The sequence below is a fragment of the Sorex araneus genome, chromosome X (genome assembly GCF_027595985.1).
Source record: "Sorex araneus isolate mSorAra2 chromosome X, mSorAra2.pri, whole genome shotgun sequence".
NCBI lineage: Eukaryota > Metazoa > Chordata > Mammalia > Eulipotyphla > Soricidae > Sorex > Sorex araneus.
Window position 1 is genome coordinate 47,150,041 of NC_073313.1, and position 17,781 is coordinate 47,167,821.

The window sequence follows — 17,781 nt, forward strand, 5'->3', positions numbered from 1 at the left end:
ATAAAACTGAATGATACAAGAAGGATGCAGTGTCTATGAATTAGTAAGTGCTCTCTGGTTTCCTAGTAATAATTTTCTTCTGCCTCGAGTTTTAATTCTAGTTACTTCTAAAACAAGGAGCATCTGTCCCCTGTCTAAATCCATACTGGCGATGTTTTTTTCTCTCTGCTGCTCAAGTGTTCTTTCGCAAACTGTGCATCCAACCTTTACTTCATCGTACCATGCTATTTCTTGAATAGGTACAAAATTAGGGGCTAGAGTTATAATACAGTGGGTTGCATGTGGTCAACCCAGGTTTGAGCCCTGAACACCACTGTTGTGTCACCCAGAATCAAAGAATAGCTACAAAATTAGAACATGTGAGGTGATGCTGGAGATTAAATCCAAGGACTTCCACATGCAAAGTGTTTACAATATATAGCCCACGCTTACAGTATATAGCCCGGTGGGAACTTTTTTTTAAACCCTTATTTTATTTGGCTTTATTTATAGGTAGCTATTGATTAGCGGGATCACACTTTAAAAATACTAAATTGCACACCAGTTTCTTTGGGATTTGCTAAAAAATGTTTCTAGAGAAGAGTATGGGGGTGTGTGAGAGAGTGATACAGTATTAGCAGTTAAATGAATCTGTTTAGGATGTCTCAGAATACTATATATCTGGTACATTTATAATACAGGTAAAATTTGATATTTAGCAATGGAGTCTGTTAACTATAGCATCTTTATTTGTATTATTGCTTGTCATTATGTTGCCCATTTTTTCTTTTTGAGTTTTTTCTGGCTTCTAAATCTTTGCAGTCATTTGGTCAGTTTTTCCAGTAATAGAGCTAAATCGTTGGATTTAGAGTGATTATTCAGTTTGACTTCTATTCATTAAGGAAATAAGCCTGGTAGTAAATGCCATTTTAGGTCAGTGAGGTGGAAGTAGGTTAAAAAAGTCAGAAATGCTTATAACACATTAGTTGTTAATGTATTTTAAGATTTGTTTTCATAGTATGGTACTATGAAATTAGTATGGTACTAATCGTAATATTAGGGATGTAGGAATGTCTCATTTCTGGATATAGGAATATAAAGATTACTGGTTTGGGTGCAAATATCAACCTAATATAATTGTGATACTGTTGACCCTCAGACTTGTCTAGCTTGGATTCTGGCAAATACTGATTAAAATTTTTAAGCTAAGTATGAATTAATGCTCTTAGATGAAAAGCCTTAGCATATTTTATTTAAAATAAAGCAGTTTATGTTAACACATGTTGAGTTTATTATGTACAGTTTTCTCTTGAAAAAAAAAAATAGCTGTGGAAACTCTGGTAAAGTTGTAAGTCCCAATTAGATATAGAGTGCTGAAAAGACTTTGAAAGGACTTGGAGTCATGAAGCTTAAGGGACTGGATAAAAACATATATTTTTTTAAGAGAAGAGAAATAAAATGAATGAAGACTAGTTAGAAAGAGGAAAAGAGCTAATAATTTATTATTAAATATCAATGTGAATAACCCATATACTGGTGTTTTAAGACCCTGCTATGGTTCAACCTCAGAGGATCTTTCCAGGCTTACTACTTTCTAAATATATCCTTTTTGTTAGTCATACTGCATTCATTTCCTTGGAAATGCCTTAACACTTTTTTCTTAATCCTGTATGTAACTTTGTTTATGCCATTTGCTATGTTTGGTCTGTCCTCTTTGATATCCAACTCTAAAAAATCTTGTCTCAGATTTACGTCTTGAAATTTTTTTACCTGTCAGTAATCCACATTTATCAATATTTAAGTGTGTGTGTGTGTGTGTGTGTGTGTGTGTGTAAAATATTTACCTGTTTCATTAATATGGAATTTAATGGAATTAGTTCATTCAACCGTTAGGGAAATCTGAGGGAAATTCATCTCTGAAGGAAAATCTCCAGACTCAGCTTTATTAGCCCCTGAGAACTTGATGTCTAAGTGTACTTAAACTGCAAGGGATGTTTAGTTAATATGATTATTTTTCCTATAATTGGTAAAGTTCGTGAGATGGGTCTTATTTCTCTCTTTCTCCTTTAAATGTTCTTTTAGAAATCTTATTTAAAATGACCATGTGGAGCTTGAGAGAAAGTACAGGGATAAAAGCGCTTGTCTTGCCCATAGTTGGCCTTGGCCCTGGTTCATCCCAGGCTCCACATAATGGTTCCCTGAGCAGTGCTAACAGTAAGCCCTGAGCAATGTCAAGCCATTAATATGACGACATTATTTTATTATTTTTTTTCTTTTTTTTTTTCTTTTTGGGTCACACCCAGCGATGCACAGGGATCACTCCTGGCTCTACACTCAGGGATTACCCCTGGCGGTGCTCAAGGGACCGTATGGGATGCTGGGAATCTAACCCGGGTCGGCCGCATGCAAGGCAAACACCTTACCTGCTGTACTATCACTCCAGCCCCAGACATTATTTTATTTTATTTATTTTTTATTTTTTTTTAATTTATTTTATTGAATCACCAAGTGGAAAGTTACAAAATTCTCAGGCTTATATCTCAGTTACACAATGCTCAAACACTCATCCCTTCACTAGTGCCCATATTCCACCACCAATAAAAACAAAAACAAAAGCAAAAACAAAACAAACAAACAAAACAAAAATAACCAGTATACATCCCACCCCTCACCCCCCCAACCCACCCCGTACGTGAGTGATAATTTCACTTCCTTTTCTCTTTACCTTGATTACATTCCAGATTTCAACACATAACTCACTATTGCTGTTAAAGTTTCAAAACAGACTATTTTTGTTGGAATTTATCCCCTAAGAATACAGCTCTATTAACAGGGAAATATTTGATAATAAGTTTTCCACTAATGAGAATGAAGAGATAAAATGTTGCACTGCCGCAGTAGCGGCCGCGCGGTTTACAATTTCTGTATTATAGTAATTAAGTCCACAAAGATTTAAGTTTGAAAATGAATCATTTCCCTTCCTGGAACAGCATGTAGCCAAAGTTAGTTCACAGTCTCCATACATGGGTGCAAGCACTTGCTGGAACCCCAATTCCTAAAGCTGCCCAGACATTATTTTAAATATACTCAGCAACTTGGTTTTTTGGTAGCTAGTGCTATTAATATTTTTATCTTTTCAAAATTAAACAATGGCAAATTTAACAGAAGCACTAAAACTAACTCTATATATAATTTTGGTAGTATAAAAGACTGTGCTTAGGGGCTGGGAATTTAGCAAAGGGGTAGAACACTTGCCTTCTTTTGAGGCCCTGGATTTGATCCCCAGCACTGCCAATACAAAAACTTCCTCCCTCTGCATATAATATGCACTGTTTTTGTTTTAATAGACAATTTTAATTCTCTAATAAAGAATGCGCTTTAATATTTAAAAATTTAAACCTTTCCAAGCATTTTATCATAAAGGTGCATTACTGTTTGGAGTAGCCATTTTTCATGTTCTAAAATTCTCAATCAACTGGAATTTTGAGTTCGGCAAACTTTGTATGTATTGGTGTTTTAGTCTATATTGTACTACAGAGATCATAATCTGGCTACAAACAGTTTGATGAGAGATGAAAGCAGTCAAGTTATGACCCAAATTAGAGAGGAATGATCCAAGTGGTACCACTATACTGCACACAGTCTCCTGTCCCAAATAATAAAATATGTTCTTAGTGTATAGGAACACATCCTCTGTCTCGACACAAACACTCACATTTTTCCTGTTCTTCCCACTTTGCCTGTTTCACCCCAGAGGTCGGAGGAGGATGAGTAAATGCTTTGAAAAAAAATTAAAGTGAGCTTTGGTATGAGGGGACTGATTAGAGATAGTAAAGAGACAGTGAAACCTGTTCCCCTCCCTCCTATTCTCTACCTCAAGAAAAAGTTCAGTAAGTTAATTATCAAACTGATAACATTAACAAATATATATATTAAATGCAAATGTTTTCTGGTAATCAGAAAATTAAAAAGTAGACCTCAAGGAATAGACTGCTTGGGAAAACTGGAGATTCCAATAGAGAGCAGAATGATTTAATTAGAGTAGACCAACTGCTAGTTAACTAACACTAGCTAGAAATTAGTAGGTGTTGAGTTTGGTGATGAGTTATGAAAATTATACTAGGTTCACAGGGAAGTGGAAGAAAGAAAACATTCTAGGTTAGGAGAATGTAGTGTTAATTACAAGTGAAGCCAAGAAGAACAGAGGAACAAAATACCTCAGATATGTCATTTCACAATTGAAGAGGCACAGTGTTAGGATATAACAGGGAATGAAGAAGCACTGCTCAGAGGCTTTAAATTAACACGGAGGTTTGATTTCCGGTTAAGAGGCAATCACAAGTGCCACATGTAGTTAAGTCAGCAGAACATGAAATAATTCTTTATGGGATGTTCACCTCTTTATGAGATGTTGAAGATTTCAACTGGGAGTTTCTGAATTTTAGGGGAAATTTTGAAACAAAAACTTTACCACACTTTGTTGAAGGCACTTTTAGCAGTCTTTAAAGAGTAAACATAGTGAAGTTCAGTGTTTTGGAATGTGTGGTTTTTGTTTACAGGTATTGTTTTGGTTTCCAGTGTGTAAACATACATTGAGAAGTTGTTACAGTAATCTAACTTTCTTTGTACTTGTGACATTGTAAATAGATACCTCTACTGAAGAGACCTATGTATTTTTTTTAATTTTTTTTTAAATTTTATTGAATCACCGTGAAATAGTTACAAGCTTTCATGTTTGGGTTACAATCACACAGTGATCAAACACCCATCCCTCCACCAGTGCACGTTCCCCACCACCAATATCCCCGGTATAACCCCCCCTTTTCCCACTCTTCCCCTGCCTCCATGCAGACAATATTTCCTATGTATTTAAGGAAACATCTGTGAGGGCTAGAGATGTGATTTAAGTGGTAGAACATATTGGGCCAGAGAGATAGTACAGCCCTATCCTGATGGTCATCGAGTACCACTGGGAGGTTCCCTCCAACCCACATCTGTCTATGGATAATCTGTCTATGGATAGTAAATTCAAAGGAAAGCTTAGATAAAGAAACTAAGACAACATACAATATTTCCACCATGAGGTTGTTGATCTGTGTCTGTGTTCTACCCTCCTTTCTTTACATACCCTTTTTGTAGACCTTTTTCTTACCAAAAACTTTTCTTTTCCCTCCTTTATTCCTTCTTTGCTTTATTGACTTTCTTTTTCTTTTTTTATTTTTGACCCAAACTTCCCTGAGTGTTTTTGGTGTGGCCTTCATTTTTTTAAATGGCAGTTTCTTTATTTGTTCTTTTCTAAACTAAAAAAAAACTTTTTTTTTTCTGTCTTGGGTTTTTGCTGAGAAGTCTCTCCCAGTTGTGCTCCAGCTTCTTGAAGGCAGAGCATTCTATAGGCCCATTGAGCTTGCTATAGTTCTGACCCTTTCCATAAGAGTTGTTTGATCCATAATACAAGATAGTATTAATTTGGATTTTGTATATAACCCATTCTTTTTATTATTACAAAATATACTGAAGGAAAATATATATACATATCATGTTGTATGCTGTTTATAACCACAGCACCTCAGCACCCCTACGCCTGTCACCCAGAAGCTTCCAAAAGTCCCTTCGTACTTTTTCTGTTTTACTATATATTTTAATTGGAATCACTTATTCCCATAGTAATCTTCCTATAAGCTTCTTTTTAGCACCTTCCCCTGACCTGTATTGTGCAAACTGTACAAACAGCATTGCCTATTTTATATGAAAATTGTAGTACTTGATACAACCAAGAGAATATAGAGTGAAGCTATATCTCTTCCTATTGGAAAGATTTGGTACATTTTAAAGATAACCTCCTTATAGAAAATGAGTGCAAATGTCTTAATGCAGATAAATGGTTTGAAATCAGATTAAAATAGGAAACTTTTGAATGAAAATGGTATTTTTCTCCAGTTCTTTCCTGTCAGTTCTTTGACTCTTCTTTCTGCTTATGTGAATCATTTATAGTGACCCATTTAAGAAACCAGCTAGCATAAAAGGTGCCAAATTCCTCTTAAGGAGGCAAGCATTAAACCAGGTATAAGAGTTAATGTTGTCAGAGCTGTTGTGTTTTCCCCAGCTCCAAATTTAATCTTACTTTTTAGAATGCTTAATTTACAATAAACATGTAAAGAACCATATGACTTTGGGGGTGATAGATAACACATGAATCAAAATAAAGATACTGGAGGTGTGAAATACTATGTTTTTGTGGTGTATTTTGAACTTTTGTATTTAAAGATTTTCCCTTTTTGACATCTGAAATTTTATCAAGTTAGGGGCTGGGGCGATAGCACAGCAGAAAGAGCATTTGCTTTGTACGCAGCCGACCCGGGCTCAATTCCCAGCATCCCATATGGTCCCCCGAGCACCGCCAAGAGTAATTCCTGAGTGCATGAGCCAGGAATAACCCCTGTGCCACACCGGGTGTGACCCAAAACACAAAGTAAAAAAATAGAAAAAAAATCAAGTTGCTGAAGATACGTAGAGGTAGAGAATAGTTGCTTTTTTTTCCCCCTAGAAAAAAATGATTTAATTCATTCTTGGGATAAGACTTAAGACATGTAGAGAGATTTAAAATTATGCCTAGCTTACTGTTACATCTAATATTATAAGCTTAAAAAAATAGGTGGTGCGTTCAGATGATCACATGAAGGTATTATTAAATTGTATTCACTGGAAAGTGTCCCTTTCCTCACCCTTGTTTTTATTTTACTAGTAAACATTATCAATCTTTACATTTTGTGAAAAATGAAATGTGAATTTGGTAAGAGATAGACTGGTAGATCAGTGGAAAGTAGTCACAGAGTTGAGAAATCAGAAACAGACCTATGAAACTGTTGACATTTTAAGGACTGCAGAACTTGATGAAAAATAGTGAAAGTTTTCTATCTACTTCATAGCATATAAACAAGGAGATAGGTCATGTGGATAGGACACAGTGCTAAGCCCTGAGTTCAGTACCCAGTAACATTTGGTGGATACTCCCACCCAAGAACCCCTGGAACTGGAGTACCACATGTATCAGGCCTGACCACTGAAGTATCCAAATCCTCATGGTTGGTCTGAGCATTGCTGAGACTAATACCTGTGAAAAGAAGAAAAAAAAGAATGGTGCAGATCGATTGTAAACAAGTGTTTAAAAAATGCAGCTCTGGGGCCGGAGCAATAGTACAGTGGGTAGAGCGTTTGCCTTGCATGCGACTGACCCAGGTTTGATCCCTAGCACCGCCAGGAGTAATTCCTGAGTGCAAAGCCAGGAGTAACCCCTGAGCATCACTTGGTGTGACCCAAAAAGGAAAAAAAAAAGAAAAGAAAAGAAATGCAGCCCTCAAAAGAATTTTAATTATATAGGCCAGAAGCAGGGCTAATTTCCTCTGGTAGTTGTGGTATGGTAATCTACACTGCAGAATGAAATGTACCTGTAAAACTTATATTCCATCCTACTTTCCCTGAGAAAACTCTAGAAACATTTATACTGACAAATTTTATTAACCATAAAGTTACGTTCAAATAATTAAGAATAACCTCAACTTTTCCTACTTCTTTTTTCTTACCTAAAGTTAGGTATAGGCTATGCAGTCAATTATATGAAAGATCCAGGTGTTCCATTCCCAGTCTTTAGCTATTCATTCACATCATTTTTTATATATATAAAACCGGCATTTCCTTTTACACATTATTGCATAAAATAGGTTTTACTGTACTACCAATCTAAAACTATTCAAGTGTTAAAAGTTAAGATATTTTATGTCTATATTCTTTCAGGGCAATTAAAGCATTTCAGGAGGTGCTTTATGTTGATCCCAGCTTTTGTCGAGCCAAGGAAATTCATTTACGACTTGGGCTTATGTTCAAAGTGAACACAGACTATGAGTCTAGTTTAAAGGTAGGTTGTTGGGTTTTTTTCCAAGATACAATGTTTCATTTTTGTGGGGCTTTTTGTTTTGTTTTTGTTTGTTTGTTTGTTTCCTCTTATGGTTCTTGTTAAATATTAGGACATTGAGAAATGTTGAAATTTTCATTGACACTTCAAAAGAAACTAAAAATGTAGGTGAAAAACCTGTCAACAATGAACAATGAGCTCTAAGACTTGAAAAGGCTGGGTTTCAACTTCAAAGGAGTTAGAATGCAAACTTCAAAGTAGTTGTAATGGTGTGACTTGAATGGTAGCAGTCACACCAGTTTTCAAAGTTAAATTTATTTATTTATTTTATTGAGATATGTTATTAGGAAAGGGTGAATGTTTCTATCACAGTTTGAATATCTAACTGGATATGATTGACTACCATAGAGCTAGCTTAATTATTAAGTAGCTGCTTAATTGTGTTGTATCTGTATCCCAGTTGTTGATCATTTATTTGTATGAATCATCAGTTGGAGCTATAAATCCTTTAAATTATATATTTAAAGTTTTCTCTGCAACTATTTAGATTGCTTATTTGTAAGTATAAACATTGTTGGGAAAATATAATTCACTGTTGTTAAATATATTCTATAGAAATTTGATACTTCTTAAATTTTTTACCTTTTTTGGTTATTTCTTTAAGTCTCAGCAGGAAAACAGTGATTTCCTGCCCAACAAGCAAACATTGCTTTTTGAAAGAACTATAAGTTCTAGAGGAAAAATAATGTTTTTGTGAATTTATGATTATTTTTCATTCTTCGTATCTCCATTACAGATTATTTTGATTTGGAAGGGGAGAGATATTGACTCTATAGTAGGTTGTAATTCAAATTCACTAATGGTATTACTGAAGATATTTTAAACTGTAAAAGTACATAATTGCTCAAGTTTGATAGTAGACATTTACACAAATACTCTTTTCCTCCACCCCAAGGTCTTGCATGAGTTTATAAATAACAAAGCTTTTGGTATGAAAAAGAGCTAGAACTAAAATCACAGATACAGCAGAAAACAAGTAGATTGTATTTTTAAAGTCACATGATTTTTAGAGGTAAGTGCATTTGAGGATTTGAATCAGGGTAAATGAAGAGAGTAAGGGAATAAGAGGTACTTGGAAATCTTCCAGTTTCTACCATATATAAAGTATATATGTGATATTAATATGTAAGTGCAGTATCAGTGGATATGAAATACACAATAAGTTCATACATACTACCTGCATATTTTTTAACTTGCTCTTGGACATTTGTAATGCATATTATTTATAATTATCTTCTAATTTAAAATGAACTTATTTGTGCGTTTTCAAAACAATCTTTTTTTTTCTTTTTTTTCTTTTTGGCAATGCACAGGGGTTACTCTTGGCTCTGCACTCAGGAATTACCCCTGGCTGTGCTCAGGGGACCACATGGGATGCTGGGATTTGAACCCGGGTCGGTCGCGTGCAAGGCAAACGCCCTACCCGCTGTGCTATCGCTCCAGCCCCCAGAACAATCCTATTACCATGTTGTAGGAGTGATTTTGTTAGCCGCTTGTTCAATAGTACTCATGAGGGGGTGGAGCGATAGCACAGCGGGTAGGGCGTTTGTCTTGCACGTGGCCCACCCGGGTTTGATTCCCAGTATCCCATATGGTCCCTTGAGCACTACCAGGAGTAATTTATGAGTGCAGAGCCAAGAGTAACTCCAGTGCATTCATTGCCAGGTGTGACCCAAAAAGCAAAAAAAAAAAAAAAAAAAATAGTACTCATGAAGTTCTATTTGAATGGGAAAATTGCCTGATTATATCCCCAAATAAGGACTTTGGCTACCTTTATTTGTACGTTTTTCTTAAGTAATTGAAATAATGCAAAACTATTTCCATGAAGGTGTCAGTTTAAAAATCTTTAATCATTGGAAACTGTTAATATTTTGTGGTGATTTTCCTTATTCATGCTGATGACATGAACATTTTTGTATACAACTTTCATTTATTCAGACATAGCTAGAGGCAGGGCTGGATCGATAGCACAGCGGTAGGGCGTTCGCCTTTCACAGAGGCGACCGTGTTCGATTCCTCTGCCCCTCTCAGAAAACCTGGCAAGCTACCGAGTGTATCGTGCCCGCATGGCAGAGCCTGGCAAGCTACCCGTGGCATATTCAATATGCCAAAAACAGTAACAATAAGTCTCACAGTGAGAGACGTTACTGGTGCCCGCTCGAACAAATCTATGAGCAATGGGATGACAGTGACAGCTAGAGGCAAACTTTTTCAAGTTACAGTGATTTTAATAGTTACCTTAAGAAAATGGCCTCCTTTTGGCCTTCTTTTACTTGATGTCATTTTGAATCTTTTTTCATATGTATGAACTTTGAAAAGAATTTTAGTACTTATTGGAACCCCTCTTTACAATAATGAGTTTTCTCTTTCTAATTCTGGTTTGTGGGCCACACCTGCTGGTCCTCAGGGCTTTAGGCTCTACTCTCAGGGATCAAATCTGGTCAGGCTTAGGAGACCGTCTGTGGTGATGGGGATTGAACCTTGGTCGGCTGCATGCCAAGAAAACACCCTACCCCTTGTACTATCTCTCCAGCCATAATCTTGCCAATTTTTAGGAATTTAAGCACCAATGTTTTTTGTTAAGGTAGATTTCAGTATATTACACACTTAGTGGACTGGAGTGATAGCACAGCAAGTAGGGCGTTTGCCTTGCATGCAGCCGACTCGGGTTTGATTCCTCCGTCCCTCTCGGAGAGCCCAGCAAGCTACCGAGAGTATCCCGCCCGCACGGCAGAGCCTGGCAAGCTCCTCGTGGCATATTCGATATGCCAAAAACAGTAACAAGTCTCATAATGGAGACGTTAACTGGTGCCCAATCGAGCAAATTGATGAACAATGGGAGTACAGTGCTACATGCTTAGCATTCATTGTGAAATCAGAAGGAATGATATACCCCCATCCCTTAGATGACTGATCTTCAGTTTTCCTAATGCGGACAGGTTGTTAGTTCAATCTTGCATGAACTACTAGCCTGTGCACTTGTACATGGAACCTCTGTTGGCATTTCCACTACATGAATCTGTTTTTTATCACCGTATGTATAAATAATAATTGTTTTTATCCTTGGGCTATAAAGAAACTTCAACTCAAACTTGTTAAAATAGCAGTTCATATAATGTGAACTTCAGCTTTCAGGAATGATTGACCTAATTCAAGGGTTTGTTAAGAATTTACTTCCTTGGGCCAGAATAATAATATAGTGAGTAGAGCGTTTACCTTGCATGCAGCCTACACAGGTTCAGTTCCCAGCACCCCATATGGTCCCCTTAGCCTGCCAGGGTGGTCCCTTTAGCAAAGAGCCAGGTTTAAGACCTGAGCGTCGCTGGGTGTGGCAGCGCCCCTCCTTCTGCCCCCCAAATAATTTCTTTTTGTTCTGTTGACTTACGGCTGTTTGCTAGGTTTAATGAGATGATTATTTATGTTTCATATTAGAGTCTTGTGGTTTAGTGTAGTGCTGACATACAGTAAATATCTGAGTATCATTTTGTCAAGGAGGAAGACCTGTGCTGCTTCTTGGTTTTTAAAAGAATATTGTACTTTAATTTTCATGGACAGAAATAGACCACATGCCCATTATCAATTTATCCTTTAAAGATGATATGGTTACTTGTAGACCAATATGCCTAGTTTTTTATTAAGACTCAGATTCCACAAAAATCTGATGGAAGAGTGACAGTGGGTAAATTTTGTCATCGCTACCTTTTTTTTGTTTCTTCTCCCCAAAAAGAGATACTTAGTACACAGTATGTTTTAGATACGAAGGCATTTAAATATATTGCAGTTTTATCTTAATAATAAATTGTTTTCATCTGCACGTAAAATACATCCCAGGGCCTCCTATTTTATTTCTCTCTGTGGAAATAACTTTTCTCCTGTAATGTATTTCTGAAACAGATTCACTCTGTTTTAGTACTGTGTAAACAGCTTTCTGGGCAAGCAGATTTGGCTTTAAAATTTGACCTGCCCTATAATTTTGTGAGCATGGGCAAGATTCCTTTATTTGGGGGCAAAGCAGGGGGTGAAGGATAGGGACTTACGTAGTCGTGCTCAAAGCTTACTAGTGGCTCTGGGCCCAGACATCGCTCCTGACATGGCCCAGAGAACCATATATGGTGCCAGGGATTGAATCCGGTTGGCCATGTATAAAGCAAGTGCCCTACAAACTGTACTATCACTCCGGCTCCAAGATGCCTGACTCTGTGTGTGTGTGTGTGTGTGTGTGTGTGTGTGTGTGTGTGTGTATCTGTATCTGTATCTGTATCTGTAGAAATGTAATAGCTGTATCCACCTTACCAGGTGATTATAAAGGGGCGTGTGTCTGTTTTGTGTGTTTGTGAAATTAGGTGCCATTTTCCAGACTTTATTTAGTTTTTAATGTATTTACCATATCTAAAAGTCTTCTAGTTTGGACTAGTGTAGATACTTTTAGCGAAATCCATTTTTTAATTTCGCGGATTTCTGTTACTTGGTCTACCTAAATTGCCTTGCGCTCGGTCGACCTGGAATCGAGTCCTCCGACCCTCTCGGAGAGCTCGGCAAGCTACCCTTGGTGTATTCGATATGCTTAAAACAGTAACAAGTCTCACAATGGAGACGTTACTGGTGCCCGCTCGAGCAAATCGGTGAGCAATAGGATGATGGTAATGACAGTTGATGACAGTGATGACAGTCCATCCTTAGAAACCTGAAACTTAAATGTCCAGCTTGCTTTCCAGTCATATGGTGGTGTTTTTCTATTAAGTTGGCCACAGAAGAATAATATGTTTGGCGAATGAAGATAACATTCTTCATTTATTAACTAGTTAAATATTTGAATAAATCCATTCTAGGACCTTATTTCTTAAATTGTTTTCTTTTTCTTTTTATTAAGATAACAGCTCCCTAGGTAACTTTAGTTGCCTGTTTAATTTCATATAATTAATGTAGAATTTTATTTTATTACTTTTTCATATTAAATGTTAATTGCTTTGATATTCATTATATATTTGTAGTAGTGTACTATAGTTAATAAAAATTTACTAATTTTGACATTTTTAATATCTATTGCATCTAATATTTATATTCTGGCTGACTGTTACAGTAATTACAAAACTAATGTGGAATGACACCTATGTTGTTCGGTTAATGCTCATGCATCTGTTTAATGATGCTCATATAGTATTGCTCCCTAGTGTTTACATATTTAATTTCCCTAAAATAGATCAACATCAGGGCTTTATTTGATTATTGGTGCTGGGGAAACAGTTGATGGTGTTCAGGGGCTACTCCACGCTTAATGCTGTGAGATTATTCCTAGCTGTGGTAGCTCTGAAGACAAGGCCTTGTCATGGATTATTTGCTGGAATACCGATATAAATTCTTTATAATTTGGTTCTTGAAGATAACTGTTGGTTGAAGTAGTTAACATATATAGGGTTTGGTAGATAAGAATTAGAAGCAATGGGTTGACCTGAAATGAGACTTACGTGCTTGCCCGGTATTTTCCCAGATGCTTAGTGTTTTTTGAAATGGATATACTATATGGAAGAGCATATAAAATGATAAGCTCTTTCTTGTCAAAGAAGCTTAGGGCATTGGTGGGAGGGAGAGAGAGACACTTTGGTGGGAGGGTGAGGGGTGGTCTTTCTAGCACTGTTCAGGAGACCCAGGGGGAACCTTCTTGGTGATTCTTGATCTGCCCAGCCAATGGTTCACTATGAAAGCTTGAGATTGTGATGCTGCTTGGGCCTTACAGTGCCAGGGATTACCCAGGCTGTCCCTGGGTGGTGCTAAGGAGCCTTGAAGGCTGCACCCATCAGTGATGGGTTACCCTGTCATGTTGGGGGTTGAATTGGGATTAACTGCATGCAGTAGATGGTTAACTTGTGTACCGTCAGTATCATCTCCATACTGTTCTTATTTATCATCTTGTACATTATTTTTCTGTACAAACTGGCAAATACTGTTTTCATCAAATGTCACCCTCCTGCCCTGTTTTCCCTCTATCTTTATACATGATAAGAAACTTTTAAGTAACTATTTCCACTGTGCTTAACTTACTTTTCTTCAGTAACTGCTTCATTTCCAGATATTGAATCTGTGAAATGCCTCCCATCTTTTCATTATTTTATTAATGTAGACTACATAATTTCATCTATGTAAGATACTATGAACTTTATAGAGAATTAGTATGTTAACTATTTTAACCATGATGTAATTTTCTAAAATATTTTGTTGATACTAGCATCTTTTGATTTGCTCAGTTATCTGAAAAAATATGAAAGCTAATCTTACCTATACTTGCCCCTCTGCTTCCATTATCATAATTAATAGCTGTGCTTCTAGCTGGCACTTAAATTTATTTTTAGTTTGGGGGATTTATTTCGGATGCCCTGAACCACGTTTGGGGCCAGTCCTGGTGTGTTAGGGATGAACCCTGGGCTTTCATATGCTTAGCATGTATTCTAATCCTTTGAGCTTTCTCTCCAGTTCGTCCCACCTTTTTTTTTTTTTTTTTTTAGTCAATTCTTCTTGTTTTTTCTTCACAAAGTAACATCACAGTACCTTTTGAAAGAAGACTACTGACTGTCTTATTTATTTATTTTTTTCACTTTCCATTGCTCATCAACTTTCAGTTTTTCCTAGTTTGCTGTTATGAGGTAATATTACTATTCTATCTAGCCACTCGTTTATGCATTTTCCACTTAATTCTGTAGCCATTTTTGTTTCATTTTGCTTCTGCTCTGAGTTCTATTATATTCCTTCAAGTATGAGGTATTATGAATAGCTGGATTCAGTTCCTCTGAAATACATATTTGAAAAGTACATCACTGCTTATTAATGTGTAGTAACTGTTCTCTCTGATACTGAGGACTTAGAATAACTATAGGTTTGCTGTTGGAAGTTTTATATTTATATTTCAATTATAAGAAGGCGTATCTGATTTTATTTGAAAATCCTTTTTTGTTGTTTATAAGCATGATTGTGGCTGTAAGTAGTTTTCAAATACAGCTTTATGAAACATTTATAAATGTATCTAATTTCTTTTTATAAAGGTTAGAAAATATTAGAACAAGTTATGTTTTATCTCTTGTATAGGATACATATCATGTTCCCATTGAATCTGTTATTTGTGTGCCTATCAGCTTTACATAAATGCAAATAATACACTTTGGAAGAACTTGGAAATTTAAGTCAAATCACATTATGTTCATTTGTATTATCCAAAGTACTGGTTAAAGAAAATAACAGTGAATTAGGGTATGAAAGCTCCATATGGAGTATGATTATATGGGAGTATATTCAGATTGAGCTATTAGATATTGGTACTGACATCTGAGTCCGGAGCTGAAAAGAAGAGCTACAAATAAGATTTTGTATATCTTCGGTATACTTTCATCTTTTAAGTAAGGAATTTGGGTATGGCACTGAGATGATGATAGAAGATGCATGTTTTGGTTGTGGGAGCCCTGGACTAGATCTCCAGCATAACAGCAGTCCCCAAGCATGCTGCTGGGAGTGAGTGTGACCTAGCACTGCCTGGTCCGTGTACCCTAAATTGGGGGGGAGCTAGTTCATATGGTTCAGTGGTATAGCACTATCAGTGTTTAGTGACCAGTAGAGTTCCTCATCGAACCACTTGTAATAACCTTGTCTTATAAAGAAAATTAAAAAACTGAATTCTTAGAGCTTTGAGAATCCCATCAGTAGATTTTCCAGCAGGTTAGCCAAGCTTGGCCAAGTAACAGACTCAAACCCAGACAAAATTTAGCAATTTCAATTCTATATCCTACTTTTAGAAACCACCTAAAGTAAGACATCCCCGTAGTTTCATCCATTTATAATAAATGAAACTAAGGTCATGTTCACTCCCTTAGTAGTTCACTATTTTCTTTGTCTTAGAGTTTAAAGTTGGGGAATGGGATGATTCTTTTTCAAGATTGCTTTGGCTCTTGGAGAAGTAGGGGTATGATTTTATACAAATTTTAGTAGAGTTTTCTGTTCTTGGATGGATGGCATTGGAATTTTAGTAGGGATTGCATTGGCTCTGTGTAATAATTACGGGATGGTATTTTAGTTTTGGGGCCGCACCTAGTGGTGCTCAGAGCTTACTCCTTGCTCTCTACTCAAGGATTACTCCTGATGGGGTTCTGGGGAATCATCCCAGCCATGTGCAAGGCAAGTACTCTGCCCACTATACTAGCTGTTGGCCATCTGAGATGGTTAGTTTAACAATGTTAATTTCCATCTGTAAATATGGAATTTTTTTTATTTCCTTGTCTTCATTTCTTTGAATAGTGACTAATTGTTTTCTATATATAAATGCTTTACTTTTTGTTTTCTAATCATACATATATATCTATATTTTTAAATGTGTATACACTTGTGCCACACGATATTTTTGCATCTTTGCTGTTTGAAACGTTTACCATGTTCTGATATTGTGGGTTTGGATTTTGACTCTTTGCTGCTTTTTTTTTGTTAGTAATTAGACAAAACGTTTCAGAACTTACCCTGACAGGTTTTGATTGGCCTCAGATATTCATTATTCATTGATAAGATATAAGCTGGACATTTAAAATTATGCATCTCCCTCACGGTGATTCACTAATTAAAAATAAATTTAAAAAAATAAATAATGCATCTGTGTTCTTGGTGGAATTTATTTTTAATTTTTTTTATTAGTGAATCACCATGAGTTACAGTTACAAACTTATGAACTTCCATGTTGGCATTTTGTTTATATCCCTCCACCAGTGCCCAGTCACCTCCACCAATGTTCCCAGTATCCCACCCCATCCCCCACCCCCCCACCCCACCCCACCTCTGTGGAAGGGCATTCCCTTTTGTTCTCTCTCTCCTTTTGGGTGTTGTGGTTTGCAATAGAGGTACTGCGTGGCCATCGTGTTTGGTCTATATTCAATTTTCAGCGCGGATCTCCCATCCCGTGCAGGTCCTCAAACCTCTTGGTGGAATTTCAGTGTAAAACTAAAATGCAGTAATCTTGAGGACTCTTGGTTTGCAGGCTTGTATGCTTTAGTAGCTTAATTACAAAAGGCCTGTCTTTTCTCATTTAGTCGTTAATTTGTGCTAACAGGATAGATTAGATTTAGATATGTATGATCTGATTATGTGGTGTTATCATTTTGTATAGAAAAAGTAATTGGTTATAAAGCATCCTTTTTTTCAAAGTCTGTATTTTATTGCTATGGTAGCGTACTGAAGGCATGTTTGAGTACATGTTGTGTGCGTATTAGACCAAGGAAAATGCAAGCAGTTCTCACAGTGTTCAGATGTTGTGTTTTTATTTTTTCTTATTCAACGGAATATGGAAAGTAATTTTCACTTTTGTTATCTTGACCCTTGTGTCCCCTTAGTATCTGTCACCCTAAGGGAATTATAGTTCATCAATAAAAATTTATGGGATAGATTAAATAATTGATATTTGTGGGTTATAGCCAGTTTGGTAGTAGTCTATTTGTTCAGAATATTAGAGCCTTTAACTATTGATTACTGCAAATATAGACTAGCTGCTATGCACATATTAAAACAAATGTTCATGATTGAATGTATTACCAATTGGCATCTTCCAATCTTTTATAGTAACCTGAGTTAATTGACATTAGTTTTTTTTTTTATTGAGTATCCTAGTTGTCCAAGTGTAGTTGTTTTTTTGTTTATGTTTGTTTTTGCCAGGAAGAGCCTTGCTAGCTCCAAATACAATAACAATAACAATTTCATTCCCCTGACCCTGAGAAGAGCCTCCAATCATTGGAAAAGACGAGTAAGGAGAGGCTGCTAAAATCTCAGGGCTGGGACGGGTGGAGGTATTACTGGTGCCTGCTCAAGTAAAT

General features: G+C 36.4%; 1 protein-coding gene across 5 annotated transcripts in view; it reads left to right on the top strand.

Annotated features, from left to right (window-relative positions):
* KDM6A (lysine demethylase 6A) overlaps window positions 1-17,781 on the top strand; it is a 155,052-nt gene that overhangs the window by 66,126 nt on the left and 71,145 nt on the right. For all 5 annotated transcript variants that reach the window (XM_055120448.1, XM_055120447.1, XM_055120450.1 and 2 more), the window contains exon 6: window positions 7,771-7,891. In XM_055120448.1, the coding sequence (XP_054976423.1) occupies window positions 7,771-7,891 (121 nt within the window). The remainder of the gene's footprint in view (window positions 1-7,770; window positions 7,892-17,781) is intronic.